This window comes from Ranitomeya imitator, chromosome 2, assembly GCF_032444005.1.
Source record: "Ranitomeya imitator isolate aRanImi1 chromosome 2, aRanImi1.pri, whole genome shotgun sequence".
NCBI classification, from domain to species: Eukaryota; Metazoa; Chordata; class Amphibia; order Anura; family Dendrobatidae; genus Ranitomeya; species Ranitomeya imitator.
This window is the reverse complement of record NC_091283.1, coordinates 342,609,110-342,636,195: the sequence shown is the minus strand read 5'-3', so window position 1 is coordinate 342,636,195 and position 27,086 is coordinate 342,609,110. Positions and strand designations below refer to the sequence as shown.

Genomic DNA, 27,086 nt, shown 5'->3' with positions numbered 1-27,086 from the left:
TTCAACAGCCAATCAGAGCGATCGTAGCCACGGGGGGGGGGGGGGGGGTGAAGCCACCCCCCCTGGGCTAAACTACCACTCCCCCTGTCCCTGCAGATCGGGTGAAATGGGAGTTAACCCTTTCACCCGATCTGCAGGGACGCGATCTTTCTGTGACACAGCATATGCGTCACAGGTCGGATTGGCACCGACTTTCATGACGCATACGCTGTGTCACAGGTCGGGAAGGGGTTAAACATTCTATTTTTTACTATAGATGCGGCATAGGCAGCATCTATAGTAAAAAGTTGGTCACACTTGTCAAACACTATGTTTGACAAGTGTGACCAACCTGTCAGTCAGTTTTCCAAGCGATTTTACAGATCGCTTGGAAAACTTTAGCATTCTGCAAGCTAATTACGCTTGCAAAATGCTAAGAAAAACGCAAAAAAAAAAATGCGGATTTCTTGCAGAAAATTTCCGGGTTTCTTTAGGAAATTTCTGCAAGAAATCCGGACGTGTGCACATAGTAACATAGTAACATAGTTAGTAAGGCCGAAAAAAGACATTTGTCCATCCAGTTCAGCCTATATTCCATCATAATAAATCCCCAGATCTACGTCCTTCTACAGAACCTAATAATTGTATGATACAATATTGTTCTGCTCCAGGAAGACATCCAGGCCTCTCTTGAACCCCTCGACTGAGTTCGCCATCACCACCTCCTCAGGCAAGCAATTCCAGATTCTCACTGCCCTAACAGTAAAGAATCCTCTTCTATGTTGGTGGAAAAACCTTCTCTCCTCCAGACGCAAAGAATGCCCCCTTGTGCCCGTCACCTTCCTTGGTATAAACAGATCCTCAGCGAGATATTTGTATTGTCCCCTTATATACTTATACATGGTTATTAGATCGCCCCTCAGTCGTCTTTTTTCTAGACTAAATAATCCTAATTTCGCTAATCTATCTGGGTATTGTAGTTCTCCCATCCCCTTTATTAATTTTGTTGCCCTCCTTTGTACTCTCTCTAGTTCCATTATATCCTTCCTGAGCACCGGTGCCCAAAACTGGACACAGTACTCCATGTGCGGTCTAACTAGGGATTTGTACAGAGGCAGTATAATGCTCTCATCATGTGTATCCAGACCTCTTTTAATGCACCCCATGATCCTGTTTGCCTTGGCAGCTGCTGCCTGGCACTGGCTGCTCCAGGTAAGTTTATCATTAACTAGGATCCCCAAGTCCTTCTCCCTGTCAGATTTACCCAGTGGTTTCCCGTTCAGTGTGTAATGGTGATATTGATTCCCTCTTCCCATGTGTATAACCTTACATTTATCATTGTTAAACCTCATCTGCCACCTTTCAGCCCAAGTTTCCAACTTATCCAGATCCATCTGTAGCAGAATACTATCTTCTCTTGTATTAACTGCTTTACATAGTTTTGTATCATCTGCAAATATCGATATTTTACTGTGTAAACCTTCTACCAGATCATTAATGAATATGTTGAAGAGAACAGGTCCCAATACTGACCCCTGCGGTACCCCACTGGTCACAGCGACCCAGTTAGAGACTATACCATTTATAACCACCCTCTGCTTTCTATCACTAAGCCAGTTACTAACCCATTTACACACATTTTCCCCCAGACCAAGCATTCTCATTTTGTGTACCAACCTCTTGTGCGGCACGGTATCAAACGCTTTGGAAAAATCGAGATATACCACGTCCAATGACTCACCGTGGTCCAGCCTATAGCTTACCTCTTCATAAAAACTGATTAGATTGGTTTGACAGGAGCGATTTCTCATAAACCCATGCTGATATGGAGTTAAACAGTTATTCTCATTGAGATAATCCAGAATAACATCCCTCAGAAACCCTTCAAATATTTTACCAACAATAGAGGTTAGACTTACTGGCCTATAATTTCCAGGTTCACTTTTAGAGCCCTTTTTGAATATTGGCACCACATTTGCTATGCGCCAGTCCTGCGGAACAGACCCTGTCACTATAGAGTCACTAAAAATAAGAAATAATGGTTTATCTATTACATTACTTAGTTCTCTTAGTACTCGTGGGTGTATGCCATCCGGACCTGGAGATTTATCTATTTTAATCTTATTTAGCCGGTTTCGCACCTCTTCTTGGGTTAGATTGGTGACTCTTAATATAGGGTTTTCATTGTTTCTTGGGATTTCACCTAGCATTTCATTTTCCACCGTGAATACCGTGGAGAAGAAGGTGTTTAATATGTTAGCTTTTTCCTCGTCATCTACAACCATTCTTTCCTCACTATTTTTTAAGGGGCCTACATTTTCAGTTTTTATTCTTTTACTATTGATATAGTTGAAGAACAGTTTGGGATTAGTTTTACTCTCCTTAGCAATGTGCTTCTCTGTTTCCTTTTTGGCAGCTTTAATTAGTTTTTTAGATAAAGTATTTTTCTCCCTATAGTTTTTTAGAGCTTCAGTGGTGCCATCCTGCTTTAGTAGTGCAAATGCTTTCTTTTTACTGTTAATTGCCTGCCTTACTTCTTTGTTTAGCCACATTGGGTTTTTCCTATTTCTAGTCCTTTTATTCCCACAAGGTATAAACCGCTTACACTGCCTATTTAGGATGTTCTTAAACATTTCCCATTTATTATCTGTATTCTCATTTCTGAGGATATTGTCCCAGTCTACCAGATTAAGGGCATCTCTAAGCTGTTCAAACTTTGCCTTCCTAAAGTTCAATGTTTTTGTGACTCCCTGACAAGTCCCCCTAGTGAAAGACAGGTGAAACTGCACAATATTGTGGTCGCTATTTCCTAAATGCCCAACCACCTGCAGATTTGTTATTCTGTCAGGTCTATTAGATAGTATTAGGTCTAAAAGTGCTGCTCCTCTGGTTGGATTCTGCACCAATTGTGAAAGATAATTTTTCTTGGTTATTAGCAGAAACCTGTTGCCTTTATGGGTTTCACAGGTTTCTGTTTCCCAGTTAATATCCGGGTAGTTAAAGTCCCCCATAACCAGGACCTCATTATGGGTTGCAGCTTCATCTATCTGCTTTAGAAGTAGACTTTCCATGGTTTCTGTTATATTTGGGGGTTTGTAACAGACCCCAATGAGAATTTTGTTACCATTTTTCCCTCCATGAATTTCAACCCATATGGACTCGACATCCTCATTCCCTTCGCTAATATCCTCCCTTAAAGTGGACTTTAGACAAGACTTTACATAGAGACAAACCCCTCCTCCTCTCCGATTTTTACGATCCTTTCTAAACAGACTGTAACCCTGTAAGTTAACTGCCCAGTCATAGCTTTCATCTAACCATGTCTCGGTTATTCCCACTATGTCAAAGTTACCTGTAGATATTTCTGCTTCTAGTTCTTCCATCTTGTTTGTCAGGCTTCTGGCGTTTGCGAGCATGCAGTTTAGAGGATTTTGTTTTGTTCCAATCTCCTCACTGTGGATTGTTTTAGAAATGTTCTTACCTCCCTTCTGAGTATGTTTTCCTGGGTCGTCTTTGTTCGAGTCTAATGTTTTTCTTCCCGTCCCCTCTTCTTCTAGTTTAACGCCCTCCTGATGAGTGTAGCGAGTCTTCTGGCGAATGTGTGTTTCCCAGGTTTGTTGAGGTGTAGTCCGTCTCTGGCGAGGAGTCCATCGTACAAGTAATTCACACCGTGGTCCAGGAATCCGAATCCTTGTTGTCTGCACCATCGTCTTAGCCAGTTGTTTGCATCAAGGATCCTGTTCCATCTCCTGGTGCCATGCCCATCTACTGGAAGGATAGAAGAAAAAACTACCTGTGCATCCAGTTCCTTTACTTTCTTCCCCAACTCTTCAAAGTCCTTGCAGATTGTCGGTAGGTCCTTCCTTGCCGTGTCATTGGTGCCAACATGTATCAGAAGAAATGGGTGGACGTCCTTGGAGCTGAAGAGCTTTGGTATCCTATCGGTCACATCCTTGATCATCGCACCTGGAAGGCAGCATACTTCTCTTGCAGTTATGTCCGGTCTGCAGATGGCTGCTTCTGTGCCTCTCAGTAGTGAGTCTCCCACCACCACCACTCTTCGTTGCTTCTTGGCTGTACTTTTTGCTGTCACTTGTTGCTGTGTGCCCTTTTCTTTTTTGCTTGCTGGTATTGCTTCATTCTTAGGTGTGCCATCTTCATCCTCTACAAAGATTTGATATCGGTTCTTCAGTTGTGTGGTTGGTGATTTCTCCATGGTCTTCTTGCTTCTTTTGGTCACATGCTTCCACTCATCTGCTTTTGGGGGTTCTCTGACACTTTTTGCACCTTCTGTGACCAGTAGAGATGCTTCTGTTCTGTCTAGAAAGTCTTCATTCTCTTTGATGAGTTTCAAAGTTGCTATTCTTTCTTCCAGACCCCGCACCTTTTCTTCTAAAAGGGCCACTAGTCTACACTTCTGACAGGTGAAATTGGATTCTTCTTCTGGTCGATCTGTGAACATGTAGCACATGCTGCAGCTCACCATGTAGGTTGTCACATCTGCCATGTTGCTCCTAGATCCTGCTGACTTGCTGTGTGTTTTCCTTCTTGTGTAATCTACTCAGCCAAGCTCTCTTGCAATAATGTCCTACAGGCAAAAATTCGCACATACCCTTATTGTCCAGTTTTTCTTTAAGGGCCTTAGTAGAGTCCTCCAAATCTGAGATTCTTTGTTCAGCTTCTTCTATACGTGATCCCTGGGCATTAACTTGTGAAATAATCGTGTCCAAAGAAGTTTGAAAAGCTGCCAGCCCGTTTTCTATTTCAGGCATCAAGCGTTCTATTATGGCATTTGCAATAGACTGTGGACTATCGCCGTTGGCATCAGGGTTTTTTGATGTTGGAGAGGTGTTTGTCTGGTTACGTGTAGAATTCCTGCCAGCCTTGGCACTCTTACCCACAAATTTATCCATGCTGGTAAAATTAAGCAAGGAAATCGGTAATGTCGTTCATGTCATTAAATACATCGGTGTTCGGGTAAGTTGGAGCTATTGGTGGGTTCTAAATCAGTGACTACTGCCACCCTCAGTATAGAGCAAGAATTACCACCAAATTTTTTTTTTCTCCTTTGCCTCATTGGGGGACACAGGACTGTGGGTGTATGCTTCTGCCGCCAGTCGGCTGACGCTAAGTAAACTTGAAAAAAAGTTAGCTAATCCTCCATCGTATACACCCTGACACTGGCTACTGGAGACTCCAGTTCATGCTTAGTGTCTCAAGGAGGCACACCTCTGGGTCCCGGATCCTTTGGACCCTGTTTCTTCATCACTTTCTATGGATTGAGGGGGCGACGTTCCCTTTTGAGGGGCCGATCTCCCCAAACCAACAACGGGCAAGCAGGTGCGAGTTCCTCCACGTAACCTTTCCCACGACGTGGGATCCCTCACCGGACTTGGCCCTGACCACCCTGAGGTATTTAGACCCTGGGCTGTACAGGTGCCCGTTTGATGTCCATGTGACCCTTCCCTATTCCTACACCTCTGCTGCAGCGGTGATAGATGGGGTGATAGACGGTCCCTCTCCTTATCCTGGGCAGATAATGGAGCTAGGGTGCCTGCACCGTCGTTTCCCTCCCCCCGCTGGATTTACGCCGGGGGTGCTCATCCTGCAATATGGGGGGAGTGGCAAAAAAAGGGGAGGGGCTCCTTAAAAGGCGCACAATGCATCTTCAAGGATGTTGATTTACCTGGCATCCCTCGGGCGTTTTTTTCTATGCGACGGTGTTCCGGCGGTGCTGTGCGGCAGCTCCTGCTGTAATTGTCCTGCGCCGTGGCTGTGCGGTGCACCCGGTGCCGCGGTGTCTCCGGCGCTGCGGTCGGTACTGCCAGCGCCTCGGCCTTCCAGAGGCTTCAGGCTCCGGCCTGGCCTCCAGTAAACACTTCCGGGTTGCTCTGACCCGGGCTTCCTCCCAGCAGACCGCGCCGTGAGACCCCGCCCCCTCCAGCGCATCTACTTCCGGTTTCGGTTTCCCTTTTTGCTCAAAGGAGAAATTGAGGCCCCGGCTTCTGGCCTACTACAAGCTGCACTGCTTGATGGCGGTCCCGCCTCCTGAGGTCTGCTGGGGATAAAGGTGAGCTCTTTTTGGCTCCGCATCGCGTGTTCGTTTCATCGCGGTATTCGTGGGGACACAGGACTGTGGTTAGGTACCCCTTTGCTACTGAGCTGTGTAGTAAATGGGCAGAAAATCCGTTTGTAGATCCTCCGGTGTCCCGTTTAGCCTCTAACACGTTACTATCTCTTCCTAATGGCTCATCAATTAAGGACCCTACGAATCGTCTTATAGAGAGCTTGGCTCGCTCTGTTTTTGAGGCTTCAAGTTCGGCACTTTTTCCTTCTTTTGCGGCAACCTGGGTTGCTAAGGCTATGATTTCTTGGTCAGAGTCTTTAACAAAGGCTCTTCAAGAAGGTGATTTGCCAGTAGAGTTGGCAGAAATGTCATCTCAGATAGCTCTTGCTGGTAGCTATCTGATCAATGCATCCTTAGATGCTGCAGACTGTGCCTCTTCGGCTGTGGCTAATGCTATCGCTATTAGAACGGCTCTCTGGTTAAGAACATGGCGGGCTGGCTCTACCTCTAAAAAGTCTCTGACAACCCTACCGTATCAGGGGGGTTGCTTATTCGGAGCGAAACTGTAAGTTTCTTCCTCAGCAAAGGATTAGGCAGCCTTTTTGTCGCCAATTTCAGGCCCGTTTCAGACCCTTTCGCAATGCTAGATGGGCCCCAGCATCGGGCGCTGCTGCGCAGGGTCGACCCACTCAGGACCGAGACGTTCGGGTCTCTTATACGGCCAATCAGGGGAGAATGCGTTCCCAGTCAACTAGATCCAGAAGAGCTAGGACTCAAAGGTTTTCGGCCAAGTGACTGGAGGCCTCCTCGGAGCGCCTCCAACAGAGTTGGCGGATGTCTACTTCTGTTTCGTCAGGTCTGGCTTCAGGTAATCCACAACCGGTGGGTGGGAGAGCTCATATCTTCAGGTCACAAGATAGAGCTGGTCTGTCAGCCTCCTCCCAGGTTCTTCCCATCCCGTCTTCCCAGGTCCGAGTCCCATCGACAAGACCTGTACAATTCCATAGAGTCCCTTCGTCTCAGCGGAGTCATTTCTCCTGTTCCAAGGGAGGAATGGTTTCAGGGGTTTTATTCCAATATTTTTGTAGTACCCAAAAAGGACGAAACAGTAAGACCTATCCTAGATCTGAAACTCTTAAACAGGTTTGTCCGCGTTCGTCACTTTCGGATGGAATCTCTTCGGTCAGTGATTGCTTCAATAGAAAAGGGAGAGTTCTTGGCCTCAATAGACATTCAGGATGCCTACCTACATATTCCCATTTTTCCTCCTCATCAAAGGTTTCTCAGGTTTGCTTTAAACAACCTACATTTCCAGTTCACGGCTTTACCCTTCGGGCTGGCCTCCGCCCCCAGGGTGTTCACAAAAGTCATGTCAACTGTGGTGTCCATTCTGCACTCCCGAGGCATAGTTGTCCAGATATGGCAAGACTATCTCTTGATCAAGGGGCCGACCTTTCAAGCTTGCAGGGAAAATGTCAGCATTACTCTGGACACCCTTGCTCGTTTGGGTTGGCTAGTAAATTTAAGAAAGCCATCCCTACAACCTTCTCGGAGGATTTCTTTTCTAGGCATGATTTTCAACATGTCTCAAGCTCTATCAATCCTTCCCCAGGACAAGGTCCTAGCCCTTCGGCGGGAAGTGAGGAACCTTCAACAACCGTACCATCATACGATCCGGTCTTGCATGAGGGTGTTAGGAAGGATGGTGGCAACTATAGAAGCAGTACCTTTCACACAGCTTCATCTTCGACCTCTCCAACAGGCGATCCTAGCAGTGTGGAACAGGAATCCTCTCTCCCTCATCCGCAGATTTCGGTTGTCTCCCCAGGTCAGACAGGCTCTCTCATGGTGACAAGACAGCTCATCCCTTCTCGGGGGGGGGGGGGAAGCCCTTTCCCCCAACCAATTGGCTGGTGGTCACGACAGACGCCAGTCGCCTGGGTTGGGGAGCAGTGTTTTTTCACCACACAGCTCAGGGGCGCTGGTCTCCTCTGGAATCAGATCTCCCCATCAATCTCTTAGAAAATCGGGCAGTTCGACTAGCCTTGCAGCATTTTCACCATCTTCTGGCGGGTCGCCCTGTCCGAATTCAATCGGACAATGCCACAGCCGTGGCCTACATAAATCATCAGGGGGGCACCCGCAGGAAGACAGCCATGCAGGAGGTAAAACAAATACTGTCCTGGGCCGAGAGAAATCACTCTGTGATTTCAGCAGTCCACATTCCGGGCGCAGAAAACTGGGCGGCAGATTTTCTGAGCCATCAGGGTCTAGCATCCAGGGAATGGTCTCTCCATCCCGAAGTATTTCAGCAGATATGCCATCTATGGGGGACCCCGGATGTGGATCTAATGGAGTCCAGGGGGAATGCCAAGGTACTCAGATTTGTCTCCCGGTACCGAGACCCACAGGCAATCACCGTGGATGCGCCAGTACTAACTTGGAACCAGTTCCATCTCTCTTATCTGTTCCCTCCTCTGGCACTACTCCCGATGGTTATCAAGAAGATCAAGTCAGAAGGAGTGCCTGCTATCGCCCCGGATTGGCCGCATCGGACCTGGTATGCGAACTTAGTACAGCTTCTCACCGGGGTTCCATGGCGGCTCCCCGATCGTCAGGATCTTCTATCTCAAGGGCCGATCTACCACCAGAACTCAGGGGTCCTACGTTTGACGGCCTGGCCATTGAATCTTTGGTTTTAACTCAGGCAGGGTTTTCCCAAGAGGTAGCAGATACCATGATCAGTGCACGTAAACCCGTTTCGGCCAGAATTTATCATCACACTTGGAAAGTTTTTCTCTCGGTGTAGAGCGCGGGCTGCCTCTCTTGCGTATCTCCGTACCAAATGTTCTAGCCTTCCTCCAAGCGGGCCTGGATTCAGGGCTTGCACCAAGTACTCTTAAAAGGCAGATTTCAGCCTTATCGGTCCTTTTCCAGCGCAGGATTGCTACTAACCGTCAGGTCAGGACTTTTTTTCAGGGAGTCGCTCATAAGGTCCCTCCTTATAAAACTCCTTTGGATGCTTGGGACCTTAATTTGGTCTCAAGGGCCTTGCAGGAGGCTCCTTTTGAGCCTCTTCAAGATATTTCCTTGTCTTTCCTTTCTTGGAAAGTTGTATTTTTAGTGGCCATAACTTCCATAAGGCGGTATCAGAGCTGGCGGCCCTCTCCTGTCGTACTCCCTTTCTATGTTTTCATCAGGACAAGGTAGTGCTCAGACCAGCACCTTCCTTTCTTCCGAAGGTTGTTTCCTCTTTTCACATTAATGAGGATATAGTTCTTCCCTCCTTTTGTCCAGCACCTACGCACTGTGTAGAAAAAGCTCTCCATACGTTGGACCTAGTGAGAGCTCTGAGGAGATACATTTCCCGGATGGCTCCTTTCTGCCAGACAGATGCTCTTTGTCCTTCCAGAAAGTCGCAGGAAGGGATGCGCGGCCTCGAAATCTACCCTGGCCAGATGGATACGAGCGGTCATTCAGGAGGCCTATCGCGCCAAGGGCATGATGGTTCCGGCTGGAATCAAAGCCCACTCCACTAGAGCAGTGGGGGGCCTCCTGGGCGATTCGGCACCAGGCCTCAACAGAACAGGTTTGCAAAGCTGCAACCTGGTCTAGTTTGCATACTTTTGTCAAACATTATAATGTCCACTCCCAGATCTCTGCAGATGCAAGTCTGGTTAGAAAGATTCTTCACGCGGCGGTGACGCACTTACTGTATAAGCCAATCATCTGGATAATTTTTCTGGTGAGTTAATTTCCCTCTCAGGGACTGCTTTGGGACATCCCACAGTCCTGTGTCCCCCAATGAGGCGAAGGAGAAGTAGGGATTTTTGTGTTACTCACCGTAAAATCCTTTTCTCCGAGACGCTCATTGGGGGACACAGCTCCCTCCCTGGTAGCCTGATGGCTGCTTTGGCTATATCTGATTTTGTCAGTCAGTAGGACTTTAGACATAAGTTTTCTGTATTTATGCTGTTATATTATTTCTCGTGTTTTGTTCTCCTACTGCTTTTGCACCGAACTGGAGACTCCAGTAGCCAGTGTCAGGGTGTATACGACGGAGGAGGAGCTAACTTTTTTTCAAGTTTACTTAGTGTCAGCCTCCTAGCGGCAGAAGCATACACCCACTGTCCTGTGTCCCCTCAGTGAGCATCTTGGAGAAAAGGATTTTACGGTGAGTAACACAAAAATCCCTATTTTATTTTTTTTAAAGTCCCTCAGCGAATATAGCCCCGGGGATTTACAATTCCTCTCCACTGATCTCCCTTGTACCCCCTGGCTTTCAGTTGCCAACCTGCGTAATTACGGACCCGGGGATGGAGCTCAGCAAGTCTGCCCAGCCTGGACACACTAACTTGGTTCGTGTCTCTCAGCCAAGATGGCGCCAGACCGCCTCAGCCATCCTCTCCACAGCCGCCGCCAGCAGCCGGAGACCACCGCGATCCCTCCCCGTCGTCGCTCACCTTCCTCCCTTGATCGCCAGGTATGTTGCTGCCAGGCTGTGAAGCGTTCTGCCTTCACGTTCTTCCGAAGACCGCGTGGAGCACCCTCCCCCACCGAATCCTTCAGGGTCTGTGCTGCGTGCGGCGCTGCTTGTCTTTATCCCGGCCTTCCTATGCCTCAGCACCTGTTATGGGGTCCGATAAATCCCCTGCGGCTCGGGAGCTCCGTTACAATGCGGCCATCTTCAGGCTCCGCCTCCCGGAAGTCCATATAGTATGCTTTTGCAGAATAAATTGGTGGTCCAGAAATTAATTTCAAACAGGCTACAAAGTCATGTCCCTATTCAATTTCAACAGTATTTTTATATGCATTGAGCACAATACATGAAAAGGGCACAGGGTGGCAGCAGAGAGCCGCGATCTGCAAGTTCACTGAATCTGTACACGCTGGCCGGGAATATCAGATCGCATAAGGCTACTTAGCGTCATACAACGCACGTTGCAATGCGTCGTTTTGGAGAAAAAACGCATCCTGCAAAATTGCTAGCAGGATGCGTTTTTTCTCCATTGACTAACAATAGCGACGCTTTGCCACACGTCGTAACCGTCGTGCGACGGTTGCGTTGTGTTGCGTCGGACCGTTGAAACAAAAAATGTTGCATGTAGCGTTTTTTGGTGCGTCGTATCCGCCATTTCTGACCGCGCATGCGCGGCTGGAACTCCGCCCCCTCCTCCCCGCAGCTCAGAATGGGGCAGTTTTTCAACGCATCCGCTGCCCCCGTTGTGCGGCGCTTGCACAGTATGCGTCGGTACGTCGCAACGTCGCCTTGGCGACGTGCGTCGTACGACGCTAGTGTGAAAGTAGCCTAAGCAAACAACAGCAGGGGCAAGGAGAGGATATTTACTCTCTGCAGTCAACAGCAGCTAACTCCCGTTCTAGCCAGGCACACCCGACTCTCCAGCCACTGCAGAAGTCCAGATCCACGGCTCAGGCACACTTAGTTTCCCCACCTCCTCCACGTGTTGAGGGCTCCCAAGATGGCCGCTCTCCCTCTGCTCATTTCCCACCACAGACCCTCCACTGCCTCAGGGGATCCGGAACTAGCGTTCAGCCTCCAGACGCTCCCTTCAGCCACACCGCTGTCTTCAACTCACCGAGTAGCCGAACTGCAGGTGAGCCATCAGTTGTGCAGATCTGCTGTCTGCCGGCTTCCAGCACGCTGAGCCTGCCGCTGCCACAGCTCTGCAGGTGCTTTGTAGCCTGGGCCAGACGCGGTCACCGCTTCTCCCGGGGGTGTTTCTCTCACCACTCCAGCCTCCAACGCTCAGTTCGGTGGGGGAAAAAGCCGGTATTTGTGCCGTTACCGGCAGGAGCTCAGCAGCGTGCGACCTTTCTCCTCAGCGTCTTGGCCACGCCAGCTTGTTGTTGAAAAATTAACATTTGGTATCGTTATGTTTAAAGCATGATATGTGGGAAAAGGTTTAAAATTTCCAGGGAGCCGAATACATTTGCAAGGCACTGTATGTATGTATGTATATATATAATATATTCAGGACAAAGGACCAAGATACATATATATGGGGGGTCAGGATGCAGATATATGGGCGACCAGGATGGATATAAAGTAGAGCCAGGATGGATTTATGGAGGGGGTGCAGGACAAGGGAACAGGATGCATATATATGGGGAGCCAGGATGCATATATATGGGGTGTCCAGGATCGATATATGGGGGGCCAGGGTGGATTTATTGGGGGGGCAGGACAAGAGAACAGGATGCATATATATGGGGGCCAGAATGGATATATACCAGCTATGACTTGTATTGTTTAAGATTATTGTACTTGTTTTTATGTATACCCCTCCTCACATGTAAAGCGCCATGGAATAAATGGCGCTATAACATTAAATAATAATAATAATTAATAATATGAGGGGCCGTGAGAATATTTGGGGGGCAGGACAAGGATGGATATGCATGGTGGAGCCAGGATGCTTATATATGGGGGGCCAGGATGAATATATGGTAGAGCCAAGATACATATATATGGGGAGGCCAGGATGCATATATATTGGTGGCCAGGATGCATATATGGAGGGCAATGATGGATATATATGGGGAGCCAGGATGGAAAAATATTGGGGCGCCAGGATGCATATATATATGGGGGTCCAGGATGCATATATGGGGGGGCCAGGATGGATATATATGGGGCAGCCAGGATGCATATATGGGGGCCAGGATGCATATATAAGTGGGACCAGAATGGATTTATGGGGGGGGAGGCCAGGACAATGGACCAGGATGGATATATGGGGGTCCAGGAGAGATATAGGGGGGCAGGACAAGGGACATATGGGGGCCAGAATGGATAACTGGGGGGCAGTATGGATAACTGGGGCCAGGCTGCATAAGGGGCCAGAGACATAGGGGACCAGGCTGGGGCATATTATAAAATAAAGGGGGCCAGGCTGGGGCATATTCTAAAATAAAGCAGGCCAGCTTGTGCGAGACTTTTAAATAAAGGAGGCCAGGATGAGGGACTTAATTACTGTTTGGGGGCCAGAATGAGGAACATGCTATATTAGTTTATTGTGACAAGTGGGGAGCATAATTTCTTTATTGTTCAATTAGGGACATTATTACTACTGTAATATAATATACTTTTTAGGAAACTTTTCCATGGAGGGAACAAAAGATGGGTCCTGTTTCTGTGTAGAGCGGCACTATGTCGCTTTTTTTCATCATCTGATGTAGTGTAGAAGTCAGGGAAAAAGTGGGGAAAGGGCTCTGAAAGCGATCAGCTATTGAGGACTGTATGTTATTTTTTGCAGAGATGAGTCCTGGCTGGAAGCAGTGATGGCAGTCTTTGCTGGCTGTAGAAGAAAAGCGAAGAAGAAGGACTTCAACTACAGAATTCACTGGTGAGTCAGTTTATTACATGTACATGCACACTACACACTATATACCGTGTACAGAGTTCCTGTGTATAATGTCACTGGAGATCACTGTATAACCTATACACTGACACTATATACAGAGCTCATATATAGGTCACTGGTGATCAGGTGATCACTGTATTACCTGTACACTGACACTATATACAGAGCTCATGTGTATAATGTCACTGGTGATCACTGTATTATCTGTACACTGTACACTATATACAGAGCTACTGTGTATAATGTCACTAGTGGTCACTGTATTACCTGTATACTATATACAGAGCTCCTGTGTATAATGTCTCTGGTGATCACTGTATTATCTGTACACTATATACAGAGCTCCTGTGTATAAAGTCACTGGTGATCACTGTATTACCTGTACACTGACACTATATACAGAGCTCCTGTGTATAATGTCACCAGTGACCACTGTATTATCTGTACACTGACAGTATATACAGAGTTCTTGTGTATAATGTCTCTGGTGGTAATATCAGTGTTCTTAGTATTTTGGTTTGTATTCATGATCAGTATTGTAGTATTCAGTCACTATGTGATGGTAATATGTGGTCTGGTCACCGTGTAGTGGTATTTATCCCCTATTTGTCGTATTATTGGTGGTAATTTATGGTCTGGTCATGGTATGGTGGTATTTATCCCCTGTATGTGGTATTATTCAGTCACTATGTGGTGGAATATGTAGTCTAGTTATGGTGTGGCTGTATTTTTCCTTGTATGTGGTTTTATTTGGTGCCTATAAGCTGGTAATATGTAGTATTATTCAGTTACCATGTGATCTGTTCATGGTGTGGTGGTATTTCTTCCCTGTAGAAACAGCCCCAAAGAGAATGAATGGAACTGCGGTCAGACATCTGTGCTGCATTTTAAAATGGGAATGTGTCTGTCATGCATAAAACTTCCCCATTCTACCGATCGGTGCAGTTTCTAATGGTCGTACCTAAGCGATCACCTATCCCGTGAGGCCCATGGATCTGTGATAACTTGTTTTAACCAAAGAACCTTTAATGTAAAATACCGTAATTGTACATCCCAGTTATGGGGGCGCACAGTAGATGTGCAGGAGCCCCCTGTGTTTTACAGTCGATGCTACACTATAATGGGGATAACGACTTAGGCTACTTTCACACTAGCGTTTTTTTCAATACGTCGCAATGCGTCGTTTAAGGGAAAAAATGCATCCTGCAAAGTTGTCTGCAGGATGCGTTTTTGCCCCATAGACTAACATTGGCGACGCATTGACACACGTCGCAACCGTCGAGCGACGGTTGCGCCATTTTGTGGCAGTCCGCCGGGAGCAAAAAACGTTACATGTAACGTTTTTCACTGCCGACGGTCCGCTTTTTACAACCGCGCATGCGCGGCTGGAACTCCGCCCCCACACCTCACAATGGGGCAGCGGATGCGCTGGAAAAATGCATCCGCTGCCCCCGTTGTGCGCCGCAACGTCGCATAGCGACGTGCGGTGCACGACGCAAGTGTGAAAGTAGCCTTATAGATATTTGCATATAGCTGTAGAGTGGAATTTTATTTTTTTTTATTCTGTGGAAGCATGGTTGAAAAGCAATGTCTGACTTTCATTTGTTAATTTTCATAGAGATTTTTTATTTATTATTACATTTGTCAGATGCAAGTTATTTCTGTGACCATTGTGGGTTTATCTGTCATTAAATGAGGGGTACCAACAATTTTGACTATGTGTGTAATCCCTTAGAACAATTACTTTAACATATTTACCCCCGAGGGTCTTTTGCAAGCATGTTAATGGCAAAGCCAATTTTTACAATTCTGACCATTGTCCCTTTATGTGGTAATAACTTTGGAACTGTTCAATTGATCCCGGCGATTCTGAGATTATTTTTTTGTGACATAATTTCCGTGCACCCAAACAGTGGTTTACCCGCACTTATGGAGTTTTAGCGTATTCAGGACAAAATGCAAAACAACTTTTGGGGTCCAATTCCACCTGTTAACCTTGATTAAAAAAATTGGATCTGAAATAATTTTTTTGTGAAAAAAAGTTAAAGTTCTTTTTTTTTTTTTTTTTTAAAACATTCCCAAAAATTCCTGTGAAGCACCCGATGGGTTAATAAACTTCTTGAATGTGGTTTTGAGCACCTTAAGAGGTGCAGTTTTTAGAATGGTGTCACTTTTTGGTATTTTCTGGGTAGTTTCTGTCATATAGACCGCTCAAAGTGACTTCAAATTAGATGTGGTCCCTAAAAAAAAAAAATGGTGTTGTAAAATGAGCAATCGCTGTTCAACTTTTCACACTTTATAACTTCCTAGTAAAAAAAAAAAAATGGTTCCAAAATTGTACTGATGTAAAGTAGACATGTGGAAAATGTTACTTATTAAGTATTTTGTGTGACATGAAAATTAAAGGTTGGAAAATAGTGAAATTTTCACCAAATTTAAGTTTTTTCATTAATAGACGCAAGTCATATCAAAGAAATGTTACCACTATCATGAAGTACAATATGTCACGAGAAAACAGTCTGAGTCACCGGGATCCATGGAAGCCTTCCAGAGTTATCTCATAAAGGGACAGTGGTCAGAATTGTAAAAATTTGCCCAGTCATTAACATGCTAACCACCCTTGGGGTATAGGGGTTAACAATAAACACCTGCAAAGGCTTCCTAAGTGTATAAAAAGGTCCATTAGTCGGTTTCAGTAGGCTCCACATTCATGGGGAAGACTGCTGATTTGACAGATACCCAGAAGGCAGTCATTGACACTTCACAAGGAAAGTAAATGTTGCATTTCATTCAGAAATCAAGGTCCCAGAGTCTGGAGGAAGAGTGGAGAGGACACAATCCAAGCTGCTGGAGGTCTAGTATGAAGTTTGCACAATCAGTGATGGTTTGGGGAGCCATGTCATCTGCTGGTGTAGGTCCACTGTGTTTTATCAAGACCAAAGTCAGTGCAGCCGTCTACCAGGAAATTTTGGAGCACTTCATGCTTCCCTCTGCCGACAAGCTTTTTGTAGATGGAAATTTCATTCTCCACCAGGACTTGGCACCTGTCCACACTGCCAAAAGTATCAATACCTGGCTTAAAAATAACAGTATCACTGTGCTTGATTGGCCAGCAAACTTGTCTGATCTTAACACCATAGAGAATCTAAGGGGTGTTGTCAAGAGGAAGATGAGAGACACCAGACCCAACAATGCAGACGAGCTGAAGACTGCAGTCAAAGCTACCTGGGCTTCCATAACACCTCAGCAGTGCCACAGGCTGATCGCCGCCATGCCTCAATGATTCAGTAATTGATGCAAAGGGAACCTCGACCAAGTATTGAGTGCATTTACTGAGCATACATTTCAGTAGGCCAACATTTCGGATTGTAAAATCATTTTTCAAGCTGGTGTTATAAAGTATTCTAATTTACTGAGATAATGAGTTTTGGGTTTCATTGGTTGTAAGCCATAATCATCAACATTAACAAAAAAAATAAACACTTGAAATAGATCAATCTGTTTGTAATGACTATATAATATGAGAGTTTCACTTTTTGTATTGAAGAACTGAAATAAATTAACTTTTTGATTATATTTTTGTGAGAAGCAATTGTATGTAGGTTTTATTAGGATATGTAAAAAATTAAAATAAATAATGTAAATAATCTCATATTTCCCTTATTATCTCCAGTAATTGTATTATTACACAGGATTTTTATAATGTTCCATCGGCTCATCTTCTCATTCAGGTCCCTGCAATATCGGATCCTCTCAGTGAAGATCTTCTATATAAGAGAACTTTCCTGTCCTGATTTACCCATCAAAGATGGATATGGACAGAGACAAGATGGCGGAGAGGATATTACACCTCACCCTAGAGATCCTCTTCCGGCTTACTGGAGAGGTGAGAGATTCTGATGACGTCACATTACATTATTCCTATCTATGGGAATAGCAGATGGACAGAACTGGAGAGGTGAGGACTCTGTAAATGTTTGTAATGAGATTTATTAATATGTCTCTCAGGATTACACAGTAAAGAAGACCTCTAGTGAGCGTTGTCAGGACCCTGAGTCCGTGGGATGGGGAAGACCCCTGAACCCAATTATTGGACCTCCACCTCTCCCCCTGATACAAGAGGACATCAATAAACCGAAGATCCTAGATCTCACCTACAAGATGATTGAGCTGCTGACTGGAGAGGTGACACTGCTAGGAAATGCTGGATCGATATACAGAAAAGTATTAAAATTTTAAAGTCCTCAGTGGTTGATACCTTTTAATATCTAACTGAAAAGATTATAACAAATTGCAAGCTTTTCAGACTATTCAGGACTCTTCATCAGGCATAGAATAACAGAAAATCTGAAGTCACATATTTTATGCACAATAAAAAGCTGGAAGGAAAGTAAAAGCGCAACAGGGTCTTATCTGGGTATTAAGAGATACTTCTAATCAGATTTTACTCACCAGATAGAGCCCAAACACACAGGCTCTTAGAAATATTAGCTGCTGCAGATCAACCAGTCTCCCCCTGACCAACCAGACAAAAAAAAAAAAGTGGGATACAAAGGTGGATTAACTCCGCGCTGCTTGAAAGATAGAAGTCCAAAAGGATATTCAGATGAAAAAGTGACTGTATTCACCGCGTTTCGGAGTGCTAGGACTCCTTCATCAGGAAACCACAATAGTATATACTTTGTGGTTTACTGATGAAGGAGTCATAGTACTCCGAAACGCATTGAATAAAGCCACTTTTTCATATTTTATGCACAAGAAGGCACAGGAATAATGCAATAGATAAGTCAAGTGACGTGAAGCAGAACTGTTTAGTGGGACAGGTAGAAAATATTTGTGGCCGTAAATATTAGAGCAGTTCATAGATAAGGAGTGTAAAAGTTTGAATATCCTGTGATTGACATCTGATCGGGTTGCCCCCAAAAGGTAACTTCTCAGAGAGGAGTATAAACTTATGACAACCTTTGACACACTCAAATGCAGGAATGAATGTGTTGCATGGATTTGTCTTTCTATCAACTAAGGAGTGTGCTTTTCAGACGTGTGGGGGCATCACAATGATAGACCAGCCCTCAATCACAAGTCAATAAAACTCACACTCCTTATCTATGAACTGCTCCAATATTTAAAGCCACAACTGTTCTCTCCCCATCCCATATTGACAGTTCTGCTTCACATCACTTGTTTTAGCCTTTACATTATTCATGTGTCCTCTTGTGCATAAATATGTGACTCTTCAGATTTTGTGTTACTCTATGCCTGATGAAGAGTCCTGAGTATTCTCAAAAGCTTTCAATTTGTTACCATCTTTTCAATAAGCCATTAAAAGGTATCCATCACTGAGGACTCTCAATTTTTTATATTTTTCTATCTACTGGCTAACCTAGTACAAACATATATATTTTTTCTTAGATACTATACTGTAACACTATGAAGGGATCGGGGGATGATAGCATCATTATATGTCTCAGGTTTTTATAAGGTGTCAAGATGTCACCGTCTATTTCTCCACGGAGGAGTGGGAGTATTTAGAAGGACACAAAGATCTGTACAAGGACGTCATGATGGAGGGTCCCCAGCCCCTCACATCACCAGGTAATAGCCAGGACTAAATACACACGGTCTATAATTATCTGTATGTAAAGAATTAATTCAGTCCCTGTATGTGTTTCCTTCAGATTTATCCAGTAAGAGGACACCAGAGAGATGTCCCCGTCCTCTTCTTCCACAGGACTGTAAACCTGAAGATCCCAATGTTCCTCAGGATCTTCAGGTAGATGGAGATCAGGTGTCATGAGATCTCCCCTATGATGTGTAGATGGCTGTGAAGGTCTTGTGTCCAGTCTTGTTTTATCCACCAGTATTATATGTTTTATACTTGTGTATTGAGAATGGTGGAGATGGCAGGATTAGAGCTGATCATAGATGTGACTTCTCCATCTGTCTGTAACTTTTACAGTATTTGTTTCAGGGTGAAGATCTGACCCATATTAATGCTACAGAGATCTATGTGAGGGGTGATCAGCGGTATAAAGATGAGATTCCTACATATGACTACCCAGGTGAGTAGTAACCACTAAATGCAGAGAAGTCACAGATTCTTCTCAGTCACCAGCTGTGGCTGCTTTATTGGTGGTGTATCCCAGCTATATCACAATAGTGTGATAACCATATTCCCTGTAGACCACATCATTCACCTTCGCCCAAAACTCTTCAAATGACATTTGCAATTAAAAAGCCTTTTCTATAGAACTTAAAACCTGGATGATCCACTTACCCCCTGGGATTAGAAGAAACTGAACCTTACCTGACCAAGAGTGTAAACTACAAAGCCAAATGACAGAGTATGTGGAATGTGCTGACAACTTAGAAAATCACTTAAAAGGATATTATTATGGACCTGTAAGAGGAAGCGGAGGGTAATGATGCTGTTGGCTTCCTAGATCCCTGATATCTTATTGGATGATGAATCTACCTTCTCTCCTCTTCTGCCGAATGTGCTCACATGGACATGGTCCCTACAAGACCAGGTCCAATCTTTTTGTCTAAACTTTTATTATATGATTGACAACATTAAATGTGCAGTGAAGGCCAAGTGTAAATTTCTGTACAATAGCAACAGTTTTCCTTTATCCTGACTTTTCAACTTCTTTTAAAACCTTCTAACTTCAAAACAATCACGATAAACTATACAAATAACATTACACCTGTGCCATGATACATCTTTAAGGTGTGTGTGGTCGATAGCTGGAATATACATTTATTTACGCCTGCAAGAGATGTGTCGGCATGGCTCGTGCCCTGGTTTCATGGCTTCACTCTTCTTCATGAATTACATTGTTTTCGATCCTAAGGAATTCACATTACTGTACAATCTCTCCTGAAATGGGGAGCTGTAATGCTTTCTCTACTCTTCTGGTCAGAACTCATAGTAGCTCCAATGGTCCACCATAAAATAGTGCAATTCAGGATCAGTGTTGGAGCTCGTCCCACATACATGTTGGGGATGTAACATGTTTTTTTATTCTATGTCTATTGGTTTACAGTTTTCAATTTTGTCTGATTTGTGGTAGTATTGGCCTGCCTCACTTATGCGCGTCTGCAACTCTCTTGAAGTCTTTAAAAAAGGTCTCCATTGCCTTTTCCAAATCCCTAACATTCCATATCTAAATTTAAAACACTTCAGCTCTGCAGTATTATAAATAGTTCTCTTTAAATTTCTAACTTTTCTTCTGGAAACTCACTGATGGAGAGTATTGGCCATTATGACAGCTTAGATTCCCAAGAGCCACCGAGCTCCATACTCTATTTACCCTAGAGAGATTTCACCACCAGTTACTCATCTAATTTTTTTTTTTACTGATGAAGACTGTTCAGCTAGATCATTTCAGTAGACATGTTATTGTTTATAGTCTCAATTTTTCCCATCACCCTTTAACTTTTTTAACTCTTCTGCATGGTTCTGAACTTACACATAGACCCCTTAGGCTTGGGCCACGGTGTTACCTGCTTCTCTGTGGATTTATGTGGGAAGAATAGTCAGATATCCGTGTCAGAACCCGGAGAGCAGAGAAAATACAAAACCAGAAGACACAAGTAGTCTGTAAAGGAAACAAATACAAAAGCTGGGATCTGAGCACAGAGAACTGAACCAGAGGAGAACAAGGCTGTATCTGGCAGCTTCCAGAAATATGCTTCAAGCTTTAGTAGGGTATGGCGCTTTCCAATTGCCTGAATTGAACAGATTACTTCAGGTGGACATCACACACCCATTCTGTCAGACTGGATTGTACTACTTGTCCCAGGTACCTGAATATTAGTACCTGGACAGAGCATCTGGTTCCTATGTATCCTCCATCACCAGGGCCTACTGCAGAATGAATAAGGCGGCTCCTGGTGCCAGAAGCAGTTGTCGCAGGAGGAGATCACCATTTGCTGAAGCCCTAGTACGACAAAATGTCAGAAAATTAAAGAGGTAGAAATCCCCATAAAGCGACTGCATTTTGGAAATTATAAACCTCTGTGAATTAATCTGTAAGAGTAACTATTTTGACTCCGCAGACGCTTTCTGGAAATTAGCACACAGTGCAGTGAATGTTGGAGGGTAAAAATTGCAAATATATAATTTTATTACACAACATATAGTGCCCAGATTGTGCTCCAGGAGACACACATGCACTGTAAATTACTGTAAGTTCTCACTAATTAATACGAAATACATGGATGTTAAATGTGATTTGGGCACACTGCAAGGCTCTGAAGCGAGGGGGAGATTTGACTTTCGGAGAGTGGATATTGCTAGATTGGTTTATGGAAGCCATGTTGCTTATCAAGAGCCTTTGATCCAGTAATGTGGAAACCTCTGTTTTTCCACTGACAGATGATGAACCTAAGTGGGGACTTGCTTTTTTGCAGGATGAGTAGAAGTTTTTATTGGTATTATTTTTGCTTGCATAACAATGTGTGGTGGCTTTTTATTCTACTAGTTCATCCTATTAGATTTTTCTAATAAACTGTCAATGTATTGGTGAATAATTACGTTTTTTAAGTAACTTGCCATTTTTATTGATAGTTTAAGTAGAAATGTTACAAAATATATAATTTAAGGATTTTTTTATTCAAAAATAATAACTGGTTTTATCCTTGGCAGATGACTGTACCAGGAGATCAGAGGGACAGCTGACATCTTCAGTTTTTAAATCAGATGATCTTGAGATCCCACAAGATACAATTCAAGTGAATGCCATTACTCCAAATATACCATCATCTCTTTACAGCAAAGATTTGTCAACTGATCCTTTGCAACAGGTCCTGTCTTCTGATTCATTATTGTCTTCTAAGGAAAATCAAAGTCACAAAATAAGCATTACAAAACAAACTGTTCCTAAAGCAAAGAAGCTGTTTTCACGTTCTGAATGTGGAAATAGTTTTCCCCTCAAAAAGTCTTTTCATAAACATCAAAAATTTCACACAGCAGAGAATAGATTTTCTTGTTCCAAGTGTGGGAAAGGTTGTAACTGCATACCAGTTTTTGTTAACCATCAGATAACCCCCACAGGGGAGAAGCCATTTTCCTGTTCAGAATGTGGGAAGTGTTTTAACCAGAAATCACATTTGGTTAAGCACCAGAAAACTCACACAGGGGAGAAGCCTTTCTCATGTTCACAATGTGGAAAACGTTGCAGCCATAAATCAGATTTGGTTTTTCACCAGAGATCTCACACAGAGGAGAAGCCTTTTTACTGTTCAGAATGTGGGAAATGTTTTAACCGGAAAACGCATCTTTATAGCCATCAGAGAACTCACACAGGGGAAAAGCCTTTTTCCTGTTCAGAATGTGGGAAACGTTTTAACCATAAATCTGCTTTGGTTAATCACCAGAGAACTCACACAGGGGAGAAGCCTTTTTCCTGTTCAGAATGTGGGAAATATTTTAGCCAAAAATGGAATCTTGTTATACACCAAAGTTGTCACACAGGGGAGAAGCCTTTTTCGTGTTCAGAATGTGGGAAATATTTTAACCGTAAATCAGCTTTGCTTAAGCACCAGAAAGCCCACACAAGGGGGAAGCATTTTTCTTGTTTAGAATGTGGCAAATGTTTTAACACAAAATCAAATTTGGTTAATCACCAGAGAACTCACACAGGGAAGAATCGTTTTTTATGTTCAGAATGTGGGAAATGTTTTAACCGGAAAGCGCATTTTGATAGCCACCAGAGAACTCACACAGGAGAGAAGCCTTTTTCCTGTTCGGAATGTGGAAAATGTTTTAACCATAAATCAGCTTTGGTTAGTCACCAGAGAACCCACACAGGGGAGAAGCCATTTTCCTGTTCAGAATGTGGTAAATCTTTTCACCAGAAATCAGCTTTGGTTAGTCACCAGAGAACCCATTCTCAGGAGAAGCCTTTTGCTTGTTCAGAATGTGGGAAATGTTTTAACTATAAATCAGTTTTGCTTATGCACCAGAGAACCCACACAGGAGAGAAACCTTTTTCCTGTTCAGAATGCGGGAAATGTTTTAACCAGAAACCGGCTTTGGTTAAGCACCAGAGAACCCACACAGGGGAAAAGCCTTTTTCCTGTTCAGAATGTGGGAAATATTTTACCCAGAAATGGAATCTTGTTGTACATCAAAGTTCTCACACAGGGGAGAAGCCCTTTTCCTGTTCAGAATGTGGGAAATGTTTTAACCATAATTCAGCTTTGGTTAAGCACCAGAGAACCCACATAAGGGAGAAGCCTTTTTCCTGTTCAGAATGTGGGAAATGTTTTAACTATAAATCAGCTTTGGATAAGCACCAGAGAACCCACACAAGGGAGCCTTTTTCCTGTTCAGAATGTGGGAAATATTTTAAACAGAAATGGAGTCTGGTTATACACCAGAGAAATCACACAGGGGAGAAGCGTTTTTCATGTTCTTAATGAGGGAAATGTTCACATGAAGATGTTATATCACACGAGCCTTGCCTCAATCAGTGTCTGCTTCACTGTTCCTGCCTTCATATGTATTGAACCTCAACAGGAATCCAGGGCTGCTTCTGCTCTGACGTTCCTCTTGTCCGAAGGTGGCGACAGTGCTGATTGGGCTTAGGGCTCAAATGAGCCTCGAGAACGCAAGTGCGGAAATAGCTCCAGCATAGGAGGTTTGTACAATTGTTTTTATTTTAACCAAAATGAGGAAATATTTTGACCAAACATGAGGAATGATAAAGGGTTGTCCAAGTAGTGGACAACCATTTTTTAATATCAAAAATTTCACACGGGGAAATGTCATTAATTATCATACCTAGAGTGTGAAAAATTAATTACTAGAAAATTGTGCAGAGAAGGGGGATGATGCTGTGCGGAGAAAGGGAGGATGCTGCATGCTGGGGTTGCTGTGCAGAGAATAGGGTGATTTTGCTTGCTGTTGACTGCAGAGAAGCTGATGATAATGAAGGCTTTGCAGAGAAGGGGGTGATTCAAGCTGTGTAGAGAAGGAGATGATACTTGCTGGGGGGCTGTGCGATGAAGAGGATGTTGATGCATTATGGGGTGCTGCATGGAGCTGCACGCTGGGAGCTACACACTGATGAGAGTCTGCGTGGTGAAGGATGTAATGTCACTTTGGGGGGGTTGCTTGCTGGGAGGTTGTGGGTGGAAGTGGGTGATGTGATTCATGTGGCACTGCATGTTTTGGGTCGGCGCGGTGAAGAGGGGTAATGTCACTCATGTGGTGCTGCATGCTGGTTGCGCTATGAAGGGGGTTAATGTCACTTGCGTGGGCTGCTGTATGACAAATGAGGTGATGTGACATCCTTTTGATGCTATTTGCTTTTATTATTACTTATCTCCAACGTGGCTTAATTCTACTTATTGATTTGTAAAGTTCATTGTTATACACTTGCATGTGTAAATATATTTAGATCTTTCTCCTTTGTTATAATTATTTACATATATTTCTAATAAAACTATTCTAGAACTATGGGCTGAATTTTCGTTTCTATAATTATAAAGCTTTGTGTGGCATTATTAACTGCCAGTTTTACCTGTATCGGGGTGTGTTCACACATTGCGAGTTGTTGAAGAAACAATCTGCAGCAAAGTCCTCACTAATAGACCCACACTAAATCATGACTCACCATTTAGGACAGAACCCTCTATCGGGCTGCAGCTACCAAGATGCCTGGCAAATTTAGGCTTTTGTTGCAAAATGCAGAACAACTGGTTGTTGTCTGTCAGAAACAAGAAGAGTACCTGCTCAAGGAGGGAATGCAACATCTAGCCATACTGGAGAAAGCCAGCATGGTGGTGGGCAAAGACGGCTTCATCAAGGCTATAGGACCCACAAACTTCATACATAATCAATTTTGTCATGAAGAGTTTGAGACTGTGATTGACTGCTCAGGAAAATGTGTGTTACCAGGCTTTGTAGATGCTCACACCCATCCTGTGTGGGCAGGTGACGGAGTACATGAATTTGCTATGAAACTTGCAGGTGCTACTTACATGGATGTACATCAGGCTGGAGGAGGAATGAATTGTACAGTGCAACACACAGAGGAAGAGCTGTTCGATAGCTTTCAACAGCGCCTGGAACGCATGCGCCGTGCTGGAACCACGTTGGTTGAGTGCAAGAGTGGTTATGGGTTAAAATTGGAGACGGAGCTTAAGATGCTGAGAGTGATTGAAGAAGCTCAGAGGAAGGTGGAAATTGGCATTTCCTGCACATATTGTGGGGCTCATTCAGTACCAAAAGGAAAAACTGCAAAAGAAGCCGCAGATGACATCATAGACCTTCATCTTCCTGCCTTGAAGCATTTGGCTATAAATGGCAGAATTCATGTGGAAAATATCGGTCTTTTGTGAAAAAGGAGTCTTTGACCTGGAGTCCACAAGACAAATTCTTCTTGCTGGTAAAGACATTGGCCTGCATCTGAACTTTCATGGAGGTGAACTTAACCCGATGCATGCAGCAGAGTTGGGTGCAGAGCTGGAAGCACTTGCGGTTAGTCATTTAGAAGAAATAAGTGATAAAGGGATCACTGCACTGGCTGCTGCAAAATGTTTGGCCGTTCTTTTGCCTACAACTGCCTACATCCTGAGACTTAAGCAGCCTCGCGCAAGGGACATGCTTAATGCTGGAGTGATAGTCTCTCTAGGCAGTGACTTCAATCGCAATGCATACTGCTTCTCTATGCCCATGGTCCTGCACCTTGCCTGTGTCAATTTGAAGATGTCTCTGAATGAGGCTCTGGCTGCTGCCACCATCAATGCTGCTTACTCTTTGGGAAGATCTCATACACACGGCTCATTAGAGGTTGGAGAACAAGGAGATGTGGTTATCCTCAATGCCCCAGGATGGGAACATGTGATTTACCAGTTTGGAGGACACCAAGAATTAATTGAATATGTCGTTGTTAAAGGCAAAATTGTTTACCACACTAAATCATTCAGAGCTCGCTGACTATTTCTTTCCTGTCTTTAGCAGCTTTTAAAGTGTCACTGCAGTGTTTTATTTGCAGTCCTGGAGTAGTGCATCTAATCTAAGCAGTAGCGTAGTGTTGTGAATTCTGTTGTCGGGCTCCCTCCTGTGGTCATGAATGGTACTTCGGCTGGTTCTGTCCATGGACTTCCTCTGGTGGGTGTTTCTGAGTTTCACAGGTGACAAGGTTAATTCCTTAGCTGCTGCTCTATTTAACTCCACTTAGATCTTTGCTCCATGCCACCTGTCAATGTTCCAGTATTGGTCTAGTTCACTCCTGGATCGTTCTTGTGACCTGTCTTCCCATCAGAAGCTAAGTTCCAGCTTGTATTTCTTTTGGTTTGCTATTTTTCTGTCCAGCTTGCTATTTAATTAGTTGTCTTGCTTGCTGGAAGCTCTGGGACGCAGAGGGAGCGCCTCCGCACCGTGAGTCGGTGCGGAGGGTCTTTTTGCGCCCTCTGCGTGGTCTTTTTGTAGGTTTTTGTGCTGACCGCAAAGTAACCTTTCCTATCCTCGGTCTGTTCAGTAAGTCGGGCCTCACTTTGCTAAATCTATTTCATCTCTGTGTTTGTATTTTCAACTTTACTCACAGTCAAAATATGTGGGGGGCTGCCTTTTCCTTTGGGGAATTTCTCTGAGGCAAGGTAGGCTTTATTTTTCTATCTTCAGGGCTAGCTAGTTTCTTAGG

At 44.2% G+C, this 27,086-nt stretch overlaps 1 protein-coding gene and 1 pseudogene across 4 annotated transcripts in view; both read left to right on the top strand.

Moving 5' to 3' along the window:
- LOC138663693 (zinc finger protein 665-like) overlaps positions 1-24,898 on the top strand; it is a 67,576-nt gene extending 42,678 nt beyond the window's left edge. Inside the window, exons 1-7 of one of the 4 annotated variants that reach the window (XM_069749993.1) lie at positions 13,280-13,413; positions 17,163-17,317; positions 17,440-17,616; positions 18,903-19,026; positions 19,110-19,204; positions 19,403-19,493; positions 22,082-24,898. In XM_069749993.1, the coding sequence (XP_069606094.1) occupies positions 17,240-17,317; positions 17,440-17,616; positions 18,903-19,026; positions 19,110-19,204; positions 19,403-19,493; positions 22,082-23,856 (2,340 nt within the window). In that variant the 5' untranslated portion in view covers positions 13,280-13,413; positions 17,163-17,239 and the 3' untranslated portion in view covers positions 23,857-24,898. Of the gene's footprint in view, positions 1-13,279; positions 13,414-17,162; positions 17,318-17,439; positions 17,617-18,902; positions 19,027-19,109; positions 19,205-19,390; positions 19,494-22,081 lie in introns of those variants that run through there. The other 3 variants (XM_069749990.1, XM_069749991.1, XM_069749989.1) reach the window with 3 other exon arrangements.
- A 166-nt stretch (positions 24,899-25,064) lies between these two features.
- On the top strand, positions 25,065-26,380 carry LOC138666515 (probable imidazolonepropionase pseudogene; annotated as a pseudogene).
- The last annotated feature ends 706 nt before the right edge of the window (positions 26,381-27,086 follow it).